Source organism: Canis lupus, chromosome 11 (assembly GCF_003254725.2).
Source record: "Canis lupus dingo isolate Sandy chromosome 11, ASM325472v2, whole genome shotgun sequence".
Lineage (NCBI taxonomy): Eukaryota > Metazoa > Chordata > Mammalia > Carnivora > Canidae > Canis > Canis lupus.
The window spans coordinates 60,909,004-60,929,771 of record NC_064253.1 but is presented as its reverse complement, the minus strand read 5'-3'; the positions used below and the strand labels follow the sequence as shown (position 1 = coordinate 60,929,771).

The 20,768-nt window shown below is 38.9% G+C and overlaps 2 protein-coding genes across 3 annotated transcripts in view; one reads left to right on the top strand and one right to left on the bottom strand.

Annotated features, from left to right (window-relative positions):
- Positions 1–20,762, bottom strand: part of FKTN (fukutin) — a 72,893-nt gene extending 52,131 nt beyond the window's left edge. The window contains exons 1-2 of one of the 2 annotated variants that reach the window (XM_025432926.3): positions 15,739–20,762; positions 4,361–4,548 (exon numbers count right to left, since the gene is read on the bottom strand). In XM_025432926.3, the coding sequence (XP_025288711.1) occupies positions 4,361–4,465 (105 nt within the window). In that variant the 5' untranslated portion in view covers positions 4,466–4,548; positions 15,739–20,762. Of the gene's footprint in view, positions 1–4,360; positions 4,549–15,434; positions 15,571–15,738 lie in introns of those variants that run through there. The other variant, XM_025432925.3, reaches the window with a different exon arrangement.
- On the top strand, positions 12,874–16,089 carry LOC125756076 (basic proline-rich protein-like). The gene is made up of 2 exons (XM_049116345.1): positions 12,874–13,008; positions 15,147–16,089. Exons 1-2 carry the CDS (start codon positions 12,998–13,000, stop codon positions 15,679–15,681), a joined length of 546 nt encoding a protein of 181 aa, XP_048972302.1. The 5' UTR covers positions 12,874–12,997; the 3' UTR covers positions 15,682–16,089.
- Positions 20,763–20,768: the final 6 nt, after the last annotated feature.

Sequence of the window (20,768 nt, the reverse complement as noted above, 5' to 3'; positions counted from 1 at the left end):
CAGTGCTTTATATAAACATAGGTTGTTGACTTTTCTTCCTTCCACTTAGGCAATAATATTTTATAATTTTTTACTGTGATTCATAATACTTTAAAGCCATCTCATTTCACATCTTATCAATGCTATAGTATTTCATTTGAACATATTCATATTTACATGTGGTATTAGCTCTATGAGTAAAGACGTAAGTTTTAGGATCTGAACTTGGCAATCTTCAGCAGGAAGCTTAACATATCTGGGCCCCAGATAACTCACTTATGAAAAACTGATAAATGTAGGCTCATGAGAAACCTGTAATAATTAAATACAATTTAATTTTCAAACAGCAATATAAACCTTAGAAGGACCAGAATGTATGAGCTACTAATAGCTAGCTACCATCCACTGAGCATCTACCATATACCCAACAGTAAGTTAGATGAATTACATACATTATCTTAACCAGCAAAGTTGCTATTAGTGCATTTAAAAAAAAAATGAGGCTCAAATTGACTTGCAGTAAGCCAAACAAATCATAAATATATGGAAGAAAGAAACCATTTCTCATTGTTTCTATCACTTTGTCAGAATGCCTGGCAAAAGTGACTTTTAAATAAAAATTTTTGAATTAATAAAGTTTAAAATTCCATTTTGTAAAATGTAAAATTACTTGACTAGGAATAGCTTAATATAGTTTCTATATTTTTCAATAACATAAAAGTAACCTTTGTTATTTCAGAACTTAGATGTTCATTCTACCTATGATTAATAGTGAACATAAAAAATAACTAGTACAAATACAAACTTCGCAAATCTAAGAGCATACAAGTTTAGTGAACTTTTTAAAATTTTATGCCTTATTTTGTTCAATTTTGCTTAATGGCACTTATCACTAAGGCAGTTTATATGCCATGGACACAATATAACAAATACTACTTTTGATTATAAAACTGAAGATAATAATAAAAAAATAGCTCATGGGGTGCCTGGGTGGCTCAGTTGGTTGGGCATCCGACTTGTGGTTTTGGCTCAGGTCATGATCTCAGTGTCCTGGGATCGAGCCCAACATCACGCTCTGCATTCAGCAGGTCTGCTTGAGATTCTCTCTCCTTCACTCTCTGCCTCTCCCCCCATTTGTGTTCTCTCTCTCTCTCAAATAAATAAATCTTTAAAAACAATAGCTCATAGGCAGACTGTAAGAAACTCTTAACTATAGAAAACTGAGGGTTGAGATAGAGGAGGTGGGTGGGGGATGGGCTAGATGGGTGGTGGGTATTAAGGAGGGCACTTGTTATGATTAAGCACTGGGTGCTACACATATAAGTGATGAATCACTAAATTCTATTCCTGAAACCAGTATTACACTATATGACAACTAGAATTTAAATAAAAACTTGAAACAAAATGAATGAGTGAATGAATGATATTACTTGAAAAAAAAATAAACCTTGGGTCAGGTAACATCTTTCCTCAAAAAAAATAAAAAGCCTATATTTTTTGATCTGTATGTGACATGCACTGTTCCAAAGGTTTTATGTGCATTAATTTGTTTAAGCTTCATAAGTCTACAAGATGGTACTGTTATTCTCCCTATTTTATAGATGAGGGCACAGCATTTAGAAGTAATTTACCCAAGATCCCATAGCTAATAAGCAGTATAGATACGGTTTATTCCTAGGCTGGAGTTTGTGCTTTAAACAACTAAAACTACAATGCATTCCAAAAGAAAGGGTCGAGATAATAGTTATTTATAGGAATTTAACGTATAATTAAGATGGGATTTTTAAGTTAATGATGGAATTAAAAAGGTGATATTGGTACAAATGATCAACCATTTGGGAAAAAATTTAAGTTAGATATCGAATTCATACCTCATTCTAAAGTAAATTCTATTTAATTAAAAAATGTAAACATGAATAGTATTAGATGAAAATACAGGTGAATATTTCCACAGTCTTGGACCACTTATGACATAAAAACCAGATGCCTTAAGGAAGACAGCTGTCTACCTAGAAATTAAATACAAATGTATTACGGGGGGTTATATCATGAATATAAAGTTAAAAGGCAAATTCATAAATCAGGAAAAATGTTCAATATGTCTGATAAAGGTATACCATCCTTAAAATTATATAGAACACACCCTCAGAAAAATATGCAGGTAGGAATACAAAGAAGTAAGAAAAAAAAAAAAAAGAAACAGAAAGAACCAGTAAGCATATGGAAAGTTTAGCCCCAGTAGTAATCAAATAAATGACCTATAATGGAGTTTAATATCTTTTCAGTTTTTGAACATCAAAAACACTAAAAATATTAGGAACAAGGTTCTTGGGGGTAGACTCCCTAGGTTTAAATTCTATCTCCCTCACTTAATAATTATGTGACATAAGGGTGCCTGGGTGGCTCAGCTGGTTTAAGCATCTGACTCCTGATTCCAGTTTAGGTCATGATCTCAGGGTTGTGAGACTGAGATTCCATGCCCAGTGTGGAGTCTGCTTAAGATTCTCTGTCTCCCTTTTCTCTGCCTCTCCCCCTACTTGCACACTCTCTCTCTCAAAAATAAAACAAAATAAAATAAATTATGTGACAGTTGACAAATTAAGAAATCTCAACAAACCTCAGCTTTTTCTCCAGGAAAACAGAAAGTACAAGATATACTTAATTTGCTGTTTTAAGAATTAAATGTGCAATGCTTAGCACAGTGCCAAGCCTAGAAGCACACCAAAAGATGTAGCTGCTGTAGCAGACACTGTAGGTCAGTTGACCTGACCCCCACTCTCACACTTCTCCTCTGCAATCTCTATTATATAGGCTGGAAAAGCTAAGTAACAACAACAACAACAACACTAGTAATAAAACCTTGCTTTCCCAGATTATCTTATATCTGGAAATCTGTAGGTAAATGTCACAAAAGTAGAAGCCTTTTAGAATGCACTATGTCTTCTTCCAGCCTTGTCTAGCACAAGGAAAACGTCAAGAGAATTTGAGAAGCTTTGGACTTAAAGGCAGAAGAGACCAATAATCCTCTATTTGTTTAAGCTACTAGTAGTCAGCCCCAAACATCTCTAACTCATACAGATGCCATTACTGTTGTTACTGTTGCTATTATTCCCACATTTGAAAAGGGGATAGCAAATTAGACACACTACTCATCCTTACGGAATATAACTTTGCGATATGTGACAAAATCTAAAACATGCACATTAGACCCAGAAATTCTACTCTAGGACCTTCTCCGGAGCAAGTACTCAGGAGGGGGTTGAAGATGGCACACAAAGGCATTCATTGGGATAAACAGCCAAGATAGCTGGTAGCCTGGGTACTTGCCAATTATTTCAGAAATAAGTTAGCCTGCAAAGAATGGACAAGCTGTCAGCCCTGCTTGTTAGAAATTGGGTGATTCAGGGAGGTAAGTTATCTTCTCTGTTAGAGTTTTGGTTTTCTCATCTGTAAAATGAGATCTAGCAACTCCACATAACAATGCTGCATAATAAACTTGACCCAGTCTTAAAATGCTACCATGCATTTATTTTCTCTGTCAGATCCATGGGTCAAGCTGGGCAGCTATGCTTTGATCTGCTTCATACATCTCATCCAGAGCCCAGACTGGAGGAGCAGCATCTACTCAGGGCACATTCTAGTCAGGGTTACACAAAGGGCAAGTCACATCATAACAATCTCTTTGAAATTTCTGCACGTGTCTGTAACATTCCACCAGCCAAAGTAAGTCTCATGGTCAAGTTCAACGAGGGCAGAGAAGTATCCTCCCCTAGAGTGGGAGGGAGAAGTACATTGTACTAAAATAAACCAATTTTGGTATTTTATCAAAATTATTTATTACTGAATTCTTCCCAATAGGGATGATGTGTTTGGAAGAATAATAGTTTTTATATAACTGTAACAGAAAAAAAATTCAATAAACATTACTGAAACTTGGCACCTTTGACTAGTGTGTTATTATAATAATATTTAACTGCAATGTTGAATTGCTCGCCACACTTTACAAAGATGAGAATCTCAGTAAGATCTATTTCTAGGAGCGCCTGGGTAGCTCAGTCAGTTAAGTGTCTGCCTTTGGCTCAGGTCATGATCTCAGGGTCCTGGGATCAAAGCCCTTGATGGGTTCCTTGCTCTGCAGGGAGCCTGCTTCTCCCTCTCCCTTTGCCTACTGCCCCTCCTCCCCCACTTGTGGTCTCTCTCTCTCTCTGTCAAATAAATGAAATCTTAAAAAAAAAAAAAAAAAAAAGAACTATTTCTGCAAGAATTTGAAAAACTGCAACTAATTAAATTTAATTAACTAAATTTAATTAATTAAATTTAATTAGAAAAATATACAGTTAAAATTAAGCCTAATGATGAGAAGAGAGAAAAAAAATATTACCTTTGCTGATAAATAGTGCTTGTAGTAGTACAGCTGAAACAGCAGAAATGCAGAACTTGTCAAAGTTAAAAGCGCCAAAATCACGTTCTTATTGATTCTACTCATTAGTCTGCGGTGCTCACTTGGTTGTCTTTTGAGAGTAACCCAGTTGATTTCATCTTTTTTGGATAAGAAGATAATCTTGTTTTCTGTAAACAAAAAGATATTTCTAAAAAACAAAAACCTATTTTTAATTTTTCACCTCTAATAAACACCACAAAAATAGAGAAAATGTCACCTGAAGTTCTATAGAACATTCTTTGATTTGCTTATTTCCTCCTAAATAAATAATCAGATATGAGACCAAACATGAAAGAACAAAAATATTTATCATGTCATTCTACAAATAACAATTGCAAATACCAAACATGAACAAGATATCTGTAAAATTTGGCCAATGGAGATTTGGGGGCTTCTATAGTTCCTGATTCAGTAGATCTGGCTTCTGAATTTGCATTTCTGACAAGTTGCCAGGCCATGCTGATGCTGCTGAGCATATTAACTACTTCCATAGAAGAAACTGAGAAAATTTTGTCAGGAAACATCATCTGTATGATAGCTTTTTGTTGTTTTTTGTGACCTAGGATATGGTCAGTTTTTATAAATATCCCACATATGTTTTCAGTCCTTTTGCAAATGTAAATAAACCATAAAAATAAAAATTTTTGTCCTTCCACCTTTGGTTGCATCTGACAATTAAAGATAAAACATTTAATATAGTTCTACCTCTTTGTACCTAGTCTGCCCTGATTTTGGTTAAACATATATTTAGTTCTTCAAGTGTTCATCTTTATTCCTTTAAATATACCGACACCTCTATTACTCGATGTCTAAACTTTCTGTCCTTTGTTCCCCAGCTGAAAAATAAGAGGAAATCAATAAATTTATACTCACCCTCCTTTTTTTCCTCCTTCAATCTTGACTTTTATTAATTATTTCTACCTTGTTTCAGTTCTATTATATTCTGTTGCTACAAATCCCACAGTTCTTTTGTTCTTGTTCATATCTTCCCTGCCAAGCCTTTTGCTCTATCATCTCCATTCATCTCTAGATGGCTGATTTTCATCGTCTCACAGTTTATCAAAAAACTTAATAGATATTATTTACCTTGAGTTCTTGCATTGTTGAAATACACTTATCAACTGATAACTGTGCTGAGGTCATACTTTCTTCCCCCTGATGACTTGTATGTAGGCTTTGTACCACCGTCCTATAATGCTAAATATCTCCTTGACAATATCTGATCCTTCCCCCAGTACTCCTCTATAGGTAAACTGACTTTTTTAATGAAATGAGCAGAGAATGCACTCCTTAACTCTGAAATCCAATTTTTAAAAAGTAGGTTGATGTTGACGACTCTACAGCTGACCCTTTAACACAGGTTTGAATTACATGGATCCACTTATACATGGATTATTTAAAGTTGTAAATGTACTTTCTCTTCCTTATGATTTTCCTCATAACATTTTTTCTCCAGCTTACTTTATAGTAAAAATACAGCATATAATACATATACAAAATATGTGTTAATCAACTGTTATCAATAAGACTTCTGGTCAATGGTAGGTTAGGTTATTAGCAGTTAAGAATTGGGGGAGTCAAAAGTTAACACACAGATTTTTAACTGCATGGGAGGTCAGTGTCCTTAATCTCACAATGTTCAAGGGTTAACGTACATTAGCTTTCCTTCATTATGTGTCATTTCGACCTATAGAACTAAGATTTCCTTTTTAGCAGTTTAAGTTATATGTTTGAGTATTTTTCTGTTTTTTTTTTTAAGATTTTATTTATTTATTCATAGAGACACAGCTAGAGAGAGAGAGAGGCAGAGACACAGGCAGAGGGAGAAGCAGGCTCCATGCAGGGAGCCCGACGTAGGACTCGATCCTGAGTCTCCAGGATCACACCCTGGGCTGCAGGCGGCGCTAAACCACTGCGCTACCGGGGCTGCCCTATTTTTCTGCTTTCATGCTGAATTCTCTATTTCCAGGATACAATGAGCATTTGTTTCATCTCCTTTCATTCTCATTTTACTTTGTTCAATTTTCAAAAGTCCATCAACATGCCCTTTACTGACTTTTCAACAATGTTAATTCTCCTTTTTTGCTTTCAATATGGTCTTTTATTTCTGATTTTCTTTTTTTCTTTTCTTGAGTTCCGCCAGAATATGATTTATCACATCCTGTTGTCTTACTATTTCTCCCTAGTCAATTAACTTTCTCTATTATTTTAAAGAAGTGATTATTTCATTAAATTTGTTAGGCCAATACAGTTTTCTCATGGGTTCTTTGTCAAGTGTTTTTCCCTGTTCACTTTTTCCTTTTTTCTTGCAGCACTTTTGTGTAGATACTGTGCCCATTTCCATTTTATTATTTACCTGTAGATGATGTGAACTCTATTCGGACTAATTATTTGGAGGGGACTGTGGAAGGAAGAAGTAGGCTGTGTTCTGGTCTAGAAGGTAGTCTCTGATATACAAGAACGCATTTTATGACAGTGTTCTGAGCATGAGTGTGTGTGACAAAAACAGAGGCAAAGAGAATGTGTCTTGAGAACAAGTGAGAGAAAGTTGTTTGGCCATGACTTCTTGCCTTACCAAGAAAGTACTTCCTGCAAGATGGTGGGTGTGTCTGTGTTTTCTCATTTGCTCTTCCTTTCCTGCTAGTTCATGCAGCCAAACCATCCAAGGAAACTCCCGCTGCCTTCCTATACACCCGGATCCCCCTCTAAACAGACGATCTCTCTCATATCACTCTACAAACTGTATCTGAGATCTCTTCCAATTAGCATCCTCTTTTAATCTCTTCCTGCTTACATTTGACAACCATTTCTCAAATATTTTGATTTGGGGTCTTAGGATTTCTGGTCTCATCAAAGATACAATCTCTGTTTCTCATTTTCCTTGTAATTTCAGGGTAATTTCAGATAGAAGAGGGTACAAATGTCTCTACTCTGCCATCTTGAAAATCAAGTCTTGGCTTAGAGTTTTAAAACAATACAAATGAGCTTCCAGAGCTGAAGCCTACATGAAGCAAATACAATATTATATAAAGTCAACAAACTACTTAGGAGAAATGATGCTAAACGTAGGAATAATTCACTTGATTTACAGATAATGTGTAGAGTAAAAACAACTGAGTAAATCACGATCATGTTCTGTTTTCTTATTAAACTGTAAAAACTAGCAACATACATAAAATAACATTGATGATGACACTAGTTTTTGCTATCAGCTAAAATCTGCTAAAATAAATACTCTGATAAGGGTAGCTTGTAAGAGAACAAGGAGAATTTCCTTCATTTTTAATTTTTCAGCTCAGTTTCTTGTAGTTATACTAAATAGTGTTTCAACATATTATATACTGATTCCTATGTACTTTTCTAAAGTGGCATTCAGAGTGTGCCATAACTGAGCCTCTTCTATGCTCAAATTAATACATAGAGAGAAAGCATAAAAGGCCTATATAAACCACTACAGAGACCCAAAATAAGGTCCAAATTATTACCTTGTTCTCTTTTTGGACAGGTCTCTAATCTGCAATCAATTCTTACATAAAATAAACCTCCAACACTTATCATCAATCACTTAACTCTACTATTATCAAGATGATATCCAATTAACTTTATTTCATTATTTTCTATAAATGCCAAGGCAATTTCAATTGCAAAGAAGGAGTATTTGCCTGTCAAAGCATTCCTTTTTGCTAGCACAATCTCTTAATTAGGAATGTAGTTACCATTTTAAAATGAAAAATGTGATACTTAAAAAAAGAGGCGCTAAGGCTTATTCATTTTATCTCTGGTATCAATTCCCTCTTCTTTCTTCATAGTCATTCTAATTTAGACTCTAATTGTACCTAATGTCATAATTTTAACTAAAGCTTTCGACCTGCCCATAATCTCACCCACAGAATGATATACCAAATTGCTGACAGATGAATCAAGTTGTGCCATGATAAAAAATTTTTCAATGGTTCTCTTCCACCTACAAATAAAGTTCCAATGCCATACAATGGCCTTCAAGAGTATTCACAATCTGACTGAACACAGGCAAATTCTGTAGGCTTCTCCCACTTCACACACTCTGAGATTTCTGCCCAAGAATCCTGGAGTATACACACTTTTCTGCCTCTGCTTTTGCTCATTCTCTCTTGTGTGAAATGCTTTCATCCATTTCCATAAAACTAGCTCTACGCTTTTCATAACTCTTCTCAAGTAACCCTTGCATAAAGTCTTTCATGGTCTTCCAAATCAAAATTAATTTCTCCTACACTGAAACTCCTAGTTTTACTTTCCTGCTGGGAACATTTACTGTCTACCTTACAAGCAGAGGCCATAAAAATGCTAAGCACTGGACATAAAATGATAAATAAGATACAGTTTCCTATTTTCTAAGGGTTTAGAGATGAGTAGGAGTTTTCAAAAGAATGGTGATGTTGATGGTGATGAATAACGTGATGTACCTAAAAAATAGCATGGGAAGTTTTTTCCAAAATCAAACAAACGCTACTCCTTACCATCCCCACATCTAGTTTGTGATAGACTCTATCAGAGGAAAATATGAGGGAAATGGAAATGGTGTAACTGCTATGTAGGAGTAGGCACAAGTTATCATGGCAACACAAGGAGAGGCTTTTCTAACTTTCCACTATGAATTATACTTATTAGTACATATGAATCATTCCCCTACCAGCCTAAAACTGGCTGAATTAATATCAAGAAATAACAAGTATACTCAAATAATGCTAAAGAACACACAAAATTATTTTAAAAATTTTTTATTTTAAGAAGATTTGCAGGAATTTTTATGTTAAAGCAAAATATGAAAAAGTGATTCTTTTAAAAGAATTTAAAGCTCAGGGGTGCCTGGGTGGCTCAGTCAGTTAAGCTTCTGCCTTTGGCTCTCAGGTCATGATCCTGGAGCCCTGGGATCAAGCCCCACATCAGGCTCCCTGCTCAGCAGGGAGTCTGCTTCTCCCTCTGCTCCTTACCTTACCTGTGCTCTCGCTCTCTCTCTCTCAAATAAGTAAATAAAATCTTTAAAAAAAAAAAAAAAAGAATTAAGAATTTAAAGCCCATACTTTGTTCCAACTCCTTAACAGGAAACTTTTAAAAATAATGTATGGAGAAATATGGCATAGAAAATAAAAATATTCTTCACGTATATGTTTCTTTTTATATGTGGCATTTTAGCGATCGTGATAAAAGTTCTGGGGAGGATAGGTAATGTATTTTCTTTTTGGAAGATTTTATTTATTTATTCATGAGAGACACAGGGAGAGAGAGAAGCAGGCTCCATGCAGGGAGCCCGATGTGGGACTCAATTCTGGGACTCCAGGATCACGTCCTAGGCCAAGGGCAGGCGCTAAACTGCTGAGCCACCCAAGCGTCCCAAGGTTATGTATTTTCTTAGGTAAAGCTTCCTAAAAAACACAATATGTCTAATGAAAAAGAGTACAAGTATTGCAGATAATAAAATGAAGGGAAAATAAAAGGAAAAAAGCAAACGTTTTCAGAAAAATAATAATGCAGATATAAGGGGAGTTATGAGGTTTAAGTAATTCAAGTATCTTCAAGTTCTAATGTAAATGTGAGAAATATAAGTATGGTGTATTGCAGCACAGAATTCATCTCAGATGACACGGAAACCTGCCATCACCGGTACCGTAAACTGACATTTGGCAATGAAGAAGAAAGGATTGGGCAGATCTGTCTCCCAACTGAACCTTTAATGGATTATGGGTGTCAGAGCTATCAGTCCTCTCAGTCTTTGGGCCTGGGATAACCAAAGCCCAAGACTAGTCACGTCTAGTCAAGAACAAACACATTCTTATATCCTTTATTATCAATTTCACTATGTGTCAAGACATGAAAAGGTTGGAAAAAACTGGTGGTAGATCAAAGTCATACACAAATACGAAAGGAAAATGTGCAGGATGGGAAGTTCACGGCAAGTTCTCAGGCTTGCTCTACAGCCAAGATCAGCAGTTCATATTCTCCTGGCTTCCCATTTGCTTGTTTTATATAATTTGTTCTTTGGAGGTAATGGCAGTGAAAGACTTTGGCACCTGGCTTACCTGACATCCCAAGACCACCACCACCATCACTCCTTTAAGAATCATCTGAGAAAGGATCTGAATGTCTAATTGCCTTTTTTATTTCACTTTCCCATACTCCTGCCTTCTGGACCACCTCTCTTGACATCAGAACTCTGACAAGAAATGACCAGGCCTGACACCTAAATTAGGTTCCTAAGATGATGTGCGCCAGCCCGTTCCCTTCAATGCTGCTAGGTGCCAAGTTATTCAGGGACGTCAGAGAGGGAGAGGAAGAGGGAGGCATGGGTGGTATGAATTAGACAGAACTGAAATTCAAATATGGTTTGCACTGCAAAATAAAACAGGAGGCTAACCACAAAGAGGGCAGTGTAATTAGACAAAGGTACAATTAGAGCTGTGAGGTAGCATTTTAGAAAGCACAAAGAGAAAATGCTTCTGCACATGTATTCAAGGTTAAGGCATGAAGGGCACCTGGGTAGCTCAGTGGTTGAGCATCTGCCTTCGGCTCAGGTCATGATCCTGGGGTCCTAGGATCAAGCTTGCTTGTCCCTCTGCCTATGTCTCTGTCTCTCTCTGTGTCTCTCATAAATAAATAAAATCTTAAAAAAAAAAAGACATGAAAAAAATCTACATTTCCAGTTGCTATGAACAAAAAAAAGGCACAGTAGCAATAAATGCTACCCATCTTCCCTAAATACTACTGGTCTTTCATGTTGTTCATTTCCTTTCTTTTCATAATTAACTTGAGAGTTAAGAATAGCCTGGAAGTTAAGGTTAGATTGCCTGGGGTTAAGAATTCTCTGTTTACCACTCATTCACTTCTTAACCCTTTGCAATATAACCTCTATCTCAACATGCTGACAAAATTAAGATAAAAAAAAAAAAAAAAACTGGTCTCTCCATTTGATGCTCCAGAAAAACTGCAAATATGTAGTGACTCCTTTCTGAATAACTATGGAATGATGAGGTCCTGCAAAGTGTCAGAAATGACAGACCCAGACAAGAAAGTCTAGCTAAGAAACGAAGTGAGGACAGGAGGGGACTGATATTACAAGGGCAAAGTAAAAGGGTAAAGGAAGTTGTATTGTCCAATTGCCTAGAATTGTCTGCTGGCTATAAAATCTAGATGAAGTTCTCTTTACATTCTCTTGCTCTTAATCATTTTATTAGATACACTTGCCATAAGCTATTGGCTTAGTACTACTTACAAATATTCCAGCTGACTGCTAGATATGTCTTCTTGAACATTCCATTAGCATCTAAACAAATCATGGTCTGCCTTCACCCTAGATTTCTTCCATGACTTGACCATTATATTCCGTTAATAGTATACCTATATTCTCCATCTTTTATATTCAAAACAAAATAGTTTTGTGGTTCTAACTCTATATCTAATGAGTCAAACTGTGTATATTCTTCTCAGTGCCTCTAAAAGCTGCCATTTCTCTTCCATTTGCAGTATAATTAACCTAATTTAAAGGTCTTATTACCTCTGCCTAGAGAGAAAGCCTCCTACATGAATATCCTACTACCAACTGGTAGTAGAATATCCCACGGTACTCCATTCCAAATATTTCCTCAAAATACCCAACTTAGGGGTCAAAGTCAAATTTATATCAAGTGTACCTCTTTGTATCACTTTCTCTACATTAAGACCTTCTATGGCTTATTTCATACTATTTTTTTTTTTTAAGATTTTACTTATGCATCAGAGACACACATAGAGAGAGAGGCGGAGATGTAGACAGAGGGAGAAGCAGGCTCCATGCAGAGAGCCCGACGTGGAACTGGATCCCAGGACTCCAGGATCACTACCTGGGCCGGAGGCAGGCACCAAACCGCTGAGCGACCCAGGGATCCCCATTGTACTATTCTTTTATGTAAATCCACTGATACAGTACTGTCTCACCTAGGTGCCTTAGCTTATGCTATTCCTTCTATCTACAATGCTTTCTCCCCCCACCTCCCTGCCCCTCTTGCTGCCTATCAAGTAGTTAAGAGTACTGAAAACAGACTGCTGTCTTCAAATCCTGCTCTGCCACTTGCAACTCGTAGGACTTTGGCCAGGTTACTTAATGTCTCTATGCCCCCATCTTTAAAGTGGATTTATAAATTGTACTTGACTCACAAGGCTGTTCTGAGGACTGAACAAATTAATGCATGTAAAGCACTGAATAGCACCTAGAACAGAGTATACAGTAATGCTAGCAATAATTAATAAGCCATTTTAAAGGTCTACTAATAATTCCCTCCACTCTCACACAATTAAAGTCTCCCTCCCTTATATTCCCACAGCACTGTACATCTGTACTATTTTTGCAGTTAGTCTTAAATTACAGTTCCTTGAGACAAGAGGCTATTATGCATCTTTCTTTATCCCACGGTATTCCGAATTCCAAATTCTTTCACAGAATTTAAGCACACAGACTTAAAAAGCAACTTTTTATAGAAGAGCTCTGTGTGGCTAGAAGAGTACAAAAGAATTTGAGATGAGCTGTGAATGCAAGCATCTGCAGGTGAAGAGTGATAGCCAGAGTTTATGTCACACAGGTGGGCTGGGTTTGCTACTTCATTCACTCATTCCTTCATTAACTTCACAAATATTGCTGAGTCCTCTGCACTAGACACTGGGCAAGCTGCTAGCAGTTCCCTGTCACAAGACTATAGGGTATGTATAACCACAGAAGATTATGGTTATTTTGAAAGCAGCAGAAACTTGATGAACCAAGGATTTCTTTTGATCCAAACATTAATTATATAAGCTATTCTTTGAGGTCATTTAAGAGCTACCTTAGTTAGCATACACTCCACGGTAAGAACACTGTTTGTCTTTGGGTTGGGTGGAGTGAAGGTATTTTTTTCTATTTATCCTATGTGAACATCAATTGACTTTCAAATATTTTTTAAATTTTTTTAAAAAACTTCAAAAAGTCTGAATCAAATTTTTTTAATTTATTTATTCATGAGAGACGCAGAGAGAGAGAGAGGCAGAGACACAGGCAGAGAGAAAGGCAGACACCAGGCAGGGAGCCGGATGTGGGACTGGATCCTAAGACTCCAGGATCACGCCCCGGGGCTGAAGGCAGACACCAAACCGCTAAGCCACTGAGGCGTCCCTCTGAATCAATTTAAAAATACTCATTTACTACAGCTCACACATGTTATAAGCTTTGATTATGTTAATATCTTCCTATTTTTTGAGTAACAGAATGGTATTAAACCACAGTATTTTTAACTGAGCAGTCTTCCCCTCAAGAATGCAAGTTCTTAACTGCTTGGTTGATGCTTGGGTACTGTACTTAGTAAAACTATATGGCTAACAGAATAAAACACAGGGCTCAAAATGTATCAAATATTAAGACAATATATAAAGTATGAACACATGTACACATATAAAACCTGGATGGATATTCACCAAAATATCAATAATATCTAGGTGGGGAAAGTGGAATGATTTTTTACACTGTTCTTTATACTGTACTGTTCTGTACTGTCCCAATATTGTTATAATGATCATACCTGATTTTCATAAAGGCATTGAAATTATTAATAAAAACAGATGATGGGTAGTAGTGGTTTAATAGCTGCCACATTTGCTAGACAGGATCTAGATCATTGCTACTTAAAAGGATGGTCCTGAGACCAGCAATATCAGCATCGCCATTAGTTTGTCAAAAAAATAACACAACGACTCTATTATAGACCTACTGATTTAGAATCCGCACTTTAACAAAATCCTCAGGTGATTTCCTATGTATGTTAAAATTCCCCTAACTCTGGGAAACGAACAAGGGGAGGTGGGCGGGGGGTTGGGGTGACTGGGTGACGGGCACTGAGGGGGGCACTTGGGGGGATGAGCACTGGGTGTTATGCTGTATGTTGGCAAATTGAACTCCCAATAAAAAAAAAAAAACAATTAAATAAATTTGAAAAGCACTGACCTAGAAGCTAAGGCCCTTAGATGCAGCAATAATCAGAACAATATCTACCTTGTTCATCTTAGCACCTAGCAGTGCCTGAAACACATCTATACCTGTTGAACAAACATGTAAATGTTATTATTTCTGAGCAATTAGAAAGGCAGAGAAAAATTACATTTATTTGAATTATTTTCCGCCAGGGTTCCTAGAAACGGGTGTTTAGTATCTGCTGCAAATGCCATTACATTATTATGATAACAATGTTGGCCTCAACAATCTACTATGAGTGACTACATGTAATCTTTTAAGAGACCTTGCTCACCGCTCAGGGCCAGACGTCTCCTTCAATCATTTCTCCAGCCTCCCACCCATGGGCACATCCTCTAGTCACTCTAAAAATCTACCCTTCCGGGGATCCCTGGGTGGCGCAGCGGTTTGGCGCCTGCCTTTGGCCCAGGGCGCGATCCTGGAGACCCGGGATCGAATCCCACGTCGGGCTCCCGGTGCATGGAGCCTGCTTCTCCCTCTGCCTGTGTCTCTGCCTCTCTTTCTGTGTGTCTCTCATAAATAAATAAATAAGTAAATCTTAAAAAAAAAAAGTCTATTCCTCAAAGCAAATTTATTTCAAGATCTTTAACTACCACCCTCTGAGAGACAACTTACTATTTAAGTTCCCAATGTACGCACTCCATCTGCTTGTATTTCCAAGTCTACTTCCTACGCCTCAAATCCAGCAAATTCGAGATTAACAATTTTATTCTCCATCAGCTCTCTCCCTCTCCCATGTCAGAAGAGAAGGCTGCTCCCCACTCCTAGGCTCCCGTTGAGCCCACCGGGAAAGCATCAGGATGAGAGAGAGATGGTTAACGGAGTCGTCCCTCCCTCCCACCGCCCGAGGAAGCGGCCGCGCTGCGGGAGGCGTCGAGGTCCCCGCCCCCCCCGCCCCTCCCGCCACGGCCCTACCCGCCCGCGGGGCTGCCCCAGGCCGGCGGCTCTCCGTGCGTCCGCGCCCCCGCACCCGCCGCCCCACGGCCCGCCGCGCTCGCCGCCACTCACCCCCAGCGCGGTGCTCCCGCCAATCCCGACACGGCTCTCACGACCCTGCTCCAACGTCGCCACCCCGAGCAAAGTCCTACGAGGGTCTCGGTCGCCCCCCCAAACCGCGCCTGTCCCCGGATGCGGCTCTTCCCCGCGGACCCGCTCAGGGGCGTGGGCGGGGCTGTCCCGCCCCGGCCGCTGCGGGGAAGCAGGTGCCCGGAATGCTGGGGATGCACGGGGAGCGCATCCGACCGGCCAGCGATGACGTCTGAAGGCGCACCCCCCGCCCCCCCGCGGCCCCGCGGCGTCTCCCACACCTTACCTCACCCAACAGCGGCGGCAACTCCGCTTTACGGCGTTCCCAGCAACCGCTGCAAAAGGTGCCGTCAAGCGCAGGGCCGTGGCTGCTCCGGTCGTCGTCGGAGACCACCGCGCGGCACTGCCCCGGGCGTCGGCGCGTCCGCAGCTCCGGCCGCGGCCTCCCCGATCCCTGAAGCTCTCCTGCCTGTTGCCATCTCATCGCTCGGCACGCTGAGGCGACCTGAGGCCTGGAGCTGCAGCAAGGACCGCAGAGGCCCCAGCCGAGCTGTGCTGCTAAGAGTGTGAGCTTGCCAGGTACAGTGTAGGATGCTAAAGATGCGGATTTCAGATAAAACGAGGAGGTGGTGTTTTTTTTGTTTGTTTGTTTGTTTTATAGCGCGTGTGCTATGCAAAGGGATTCAGAGTAACTCCCTGAATTCTGGTCTGGGGACCATCCATCAGGTGAGACGGGGATGTAGTGGGAAATAGCCTGTTCTTGCTCAGGAGGTGGAGATGCAGGACATCCAAGCTCCAGGGGGAAGTACACACGCATACAGTCCCGGCTCTGGTCTTCTTTTTTCTTTTAATATTTTATTTATTTACTCATGAGACACGCACAGAGAAAGAGAGAAGGAGGCGGGCAGAGAGAGGCGGAGACACAGGCAGAGGGAGAAGCAGGCTCCGTGCAGGGAGCCCGACGCGGGACTCGATCCTGGGACTCCGGGGTCACGCCCTGGGCTGAGGGCGGCGCTAAGCCGCTGAGCCGCCCGGGCTGCCCCCGGCCCTGGTTTTCTTAACTTCACAGTGAAATCCAAAGGATTGGTAAGAATCAGATATGTATCGATTTTGACGTCAATTTTGTATAAAGCACTAAATACTGTAAATTTTGTTTATACAAAGATTACTATTATCAGTCCATCGTAAAAACTGAAAATACTTTTATATATCTGAGTTTTCTAAACTCTGTTTTTTTGGAACATCATATAATGGTTTTTTTTTTCTTTTTTACCCCCCCGCATTTCCTATAATACCAGTTTATTTTTCCTTTTAGAAATTTTCCGTGTACATACAAACTTATTTTGTCCAAGTCCTCTTATTACTTAAGAACTAGTTCTGTTAAAAAAAAAAAAAAAAAAAAACTAGTTCTGTATACTTAGAACTAGTAGTTGGTAGATTCATAAAAAAGAGAACACCCAAAGGAAGGTTAAAGGGATCACTGGACACGAGTGCTAACTTGGCAGACCAAAGATGGGAAAATGTGAGCATCAAAATGAGTAACTTATTGATTGAAACACTACAGATAAAAATTCTTGATTTTATAATTTCTTAAAAATGAGAAGCACACTAGTCATAATTGAAGATTGCCAGGGCACCAAATCTCTATTGTAAAACTTGATGAAGGAAAAACATCAAGCATTTATCCTTTCTTGCATGAACTGTTAGCCAACATGCTAATTAGAATTCTAGCTAATAAATGAATTAAAGAACAATTACCATTTTGCTACTCATGATGAAATATGGAACAACATTTATCAATAGATGTTAAAATTTAGGTGAAATATTGATGAGGAACTTTTTAACTTTATATTATTTTTTTGATGGGGAACTTATTAATAAGTGGATTAGGCTGACACCACCTGAACCCACCCCGCTGATCAATCTTATGATTGATCTGGGGTGAGACACTCTGTATGCCATGATGTGATGCAGCAGAAAGTACACACCACCACTTGCGAAGGATTCTTGCCTAAAAATTGAACCTGCACTTATTTAATCAAAACTCTAGATTTAACAAAGGGTATGTACAGAAGCAATCAGCCAAATTCAGAATGTATGATATTCTAAGAGGTAAAGGCCCCAGTATATCAATGGAATTTAAAGAGGAGGGAGGGAGAGAACTACCACAAAATCAGAGACCTAAAACCAAAGGCAGTGTGTAGACCTTGCCTGTATCCTGATTTGAAGAAAACAACCATAAAAAGACATTTTGAGGGGCACCTGGGTGGCTCAGTTGGATGAGCGTGAGACTCTTGATTTAGGCTCAGGTGATGATCTTAGCATTGTGGGACTGAGCCTGTATCAGGCTCCCTGTTTAGTGTAGAGTCTGCTTGAGATCCTTTCCCTCTGCCTCTGAATGCATGCCCTCACTCTTAAAAAAAAATAAATTTTGAGACAAAATTTTTATATGAACAGAGCCATTAGATTATATTAAGGAAGTGCTGTTAATTTTGCTAAGAATGTTAACACAATGTGGCTGTGTTTAAAAGACTAAGTCATCATCGACACATACTGCAATGCTTATAGGCGAAATTTTAAAAAGCTTTTTAAAAGATGATACAGACATGGCAAAATTTTAGTAACTGATAAATCTGTGATGAGCATAAAGTGCTCATTAATAGCCTCTCCCTCTGTATATTTGAAAGCGATCATAAAAATGAACAAGAAAAGGGAAAAATTATCATCAGGTTCTTAGAAGTAAATACTTTTCAAATACATAACAAATCTTTTTCCATATAGACCTAAAAAACAAAAAACAGCAGTTAAAGTGAGGATTACATTGGCAATCTTTTGAGCGAAGATCTTTTAAAATACACATCAACTGATTGGAGCTTCTATTTCTCCCACATAAACTAAAAGCACAATGCATCATCTACTATTCCTACTTTATTTTTTTTAAGTGGACCAAGAACTTAAACAAGTGAAGCAATCAAGTCAGAGAGCCTATATTTTTGAGATTTTGTTTTTGCAGTCCTCCCCTATCATTTACAATTATCTTGGACACGACTGTCTTGTCAGTGACTTATTTTTTAGCTATCTTTAAGGTTTCCCTCAACTTAGAATTTTTCATATTCGTGTATCATTGGTTTAGGTCATATTTAAATTCTATAATTAAAATGACTGACACTAGCGTAAACAAGTTTGGGAACAAACAGCTAACAGGATGTAAACACAACTCAACTGGTGGAAGCAGTACTTCTCTAGCATACCAGAGAAGCCCAGTCAGTATGCTTTAACTTGGTCAGCCAATCCAGTTGGACAAAGGGTACAAGAATGGGTAAAAGCAGTCTTTATTATAGGCAAAGATGTATCTTTTTATTAAAAGATTTAAAGAGAGTGCACATGTGCACGTGAGGGGGGTTGGGGAAGAGAATCTCAAGCTGACTCCCTGAACTCAGAGCTCAACTTGGGGCTCAATTCCATGACCCTGAGATCATGACTGGAGCTGAAATCAAGAGTTGGACGCTTAACTGAGCCACTCAGGCACCCCAAAAATCTTTTAAAAATTACAGATGTAGGTAGGAGTGCCTGGGAGCTCAGTCAGTTGAGCATTTGCTTTTAGCTCAGATCATGATCTTGGGGTCCTGGGATCAAGTCCCACATCTGCCTCCCTATTCACTGGGAGTCAGCTTGTCTGCTCTACCTCTCCTCACTCGTGCTCTAATTAATGAAAAAAAAAAAATCTTAAAAAAAATATTTTAGGGGCACTTGGGTGGTTCAGTTGGTTAAGCATCTGCTTTTAGCTCAAGTCATGATCCCAGGGTCCTGGGATCAAGCACTGCATTGAGCTCTTTGCTCAGTGGGAAGCCGGCTTCTCCCTCTCCCTCTGCCTGCTGCTCCTGTTTGTGCTTGCTCTCCCTGTCAAATACACTAATAAATATTTTTAAAAGTCTTTTAAAAACATTACTCTGCTATGGGATTACATCTTGGCCCACCCTAACATTCTGGGTCCTGGGGCAAGAGTACAAATGGAGTCTAACTGACATATTTTAAGTACTAAGTAAAGAACCATCAAATAAGTATGTATCCTCTACCTTGGCAAATATTCCTTCTCAAAAACAGAAATTTAGGATCAAATTTGGAATTCTCAGACATATACTGTAAAGTGTGAGCACAGCTAGGTCGGCCTGTCCTCACAAGGCCCTGGTCTGTCTCCTTTTATTTCTAGTTTCAGCTTACCACAAGAGTCCTGGTATGCATGCACGTGGACACCCCAGTCTGATATCTAAGCCCCATCCATCACGAACTGCCACTCCTTTAAGTGTTAAGGTGTGTGTGACTGTAGCACAGTCTGTCTTCAGGATGATTTCACAAAGAGGCCTGCATCTGTTCTGGAATCAAGCTTTGGGCTGGTCAGGCAGGGAATTATGGGGTTCTGGCTGTCTGATGCATAGTGGATAGGGGAGCATGAATTTCCAAGTGGGTGCAATCCTTTGGGTTCTTCTTCATTCCGTGAAGAGGCACAGCCAGTATGAGGATCAGGGCAGGGATCCCTCTTGCCCAAGTCTAGGTGCGCATATACCCCCATGTGTCACACCATACATACTGTTAGACTTGCTCTTTCCATTTCATATCATGAGTACCCTTCCATTAGTAGCATATTCTGGAACAGGTGTGTAGGGTTACTTGGAAGCACCATATTCTAATCATTGTGGTGACCTTGTGCAAAAGGGGCATAAACATACTACTAATCCCATGCAGTGTAAATGTAAAATACGGTTTAGTAAGGGAAACACTTGGGACAGAAGTAGAGTGCACTCGATTTCCGAGTTCTTATCCCACAGAGATTCAGACAGGCACAGAAGGACTGATATTCATGGAAAGGACTCTAATTGAGGAAACCAACCCCCATGATAGTCTACATATTTTTAAAATTTATTGGGAAAGGGCATGCAGATTATATCTAGAAAAGTATGTAACAATGTTATCTTATTAGTGCAGCAAGTTAGAAAAGGGGAGTCTTTGGAATTCTGGTAGCCTATCTTTTCTTCAATTGACAGGTTGCTTGTATTTTGCTCTTGTAAAGCTATAATGAGTACTGGCTTATTTGTATGTATGACAAATACCAATAAATGGAATTAGCTGTTCAAAGGTATGTGTATTTAATATTGCTAAACTGTTCTCCACTTCATCTTCTATAGGAGGGTACTGGTTTCTCAGTATCTATGTCACACTTCTCTCCCTATGACTCAAGAGGATCCAGTCTCCCTTCATTCTTCTTTTGGTGAAAATAACCATAGTTCAGAGCTCTGGTCTCATTTAGTCATTGATTGG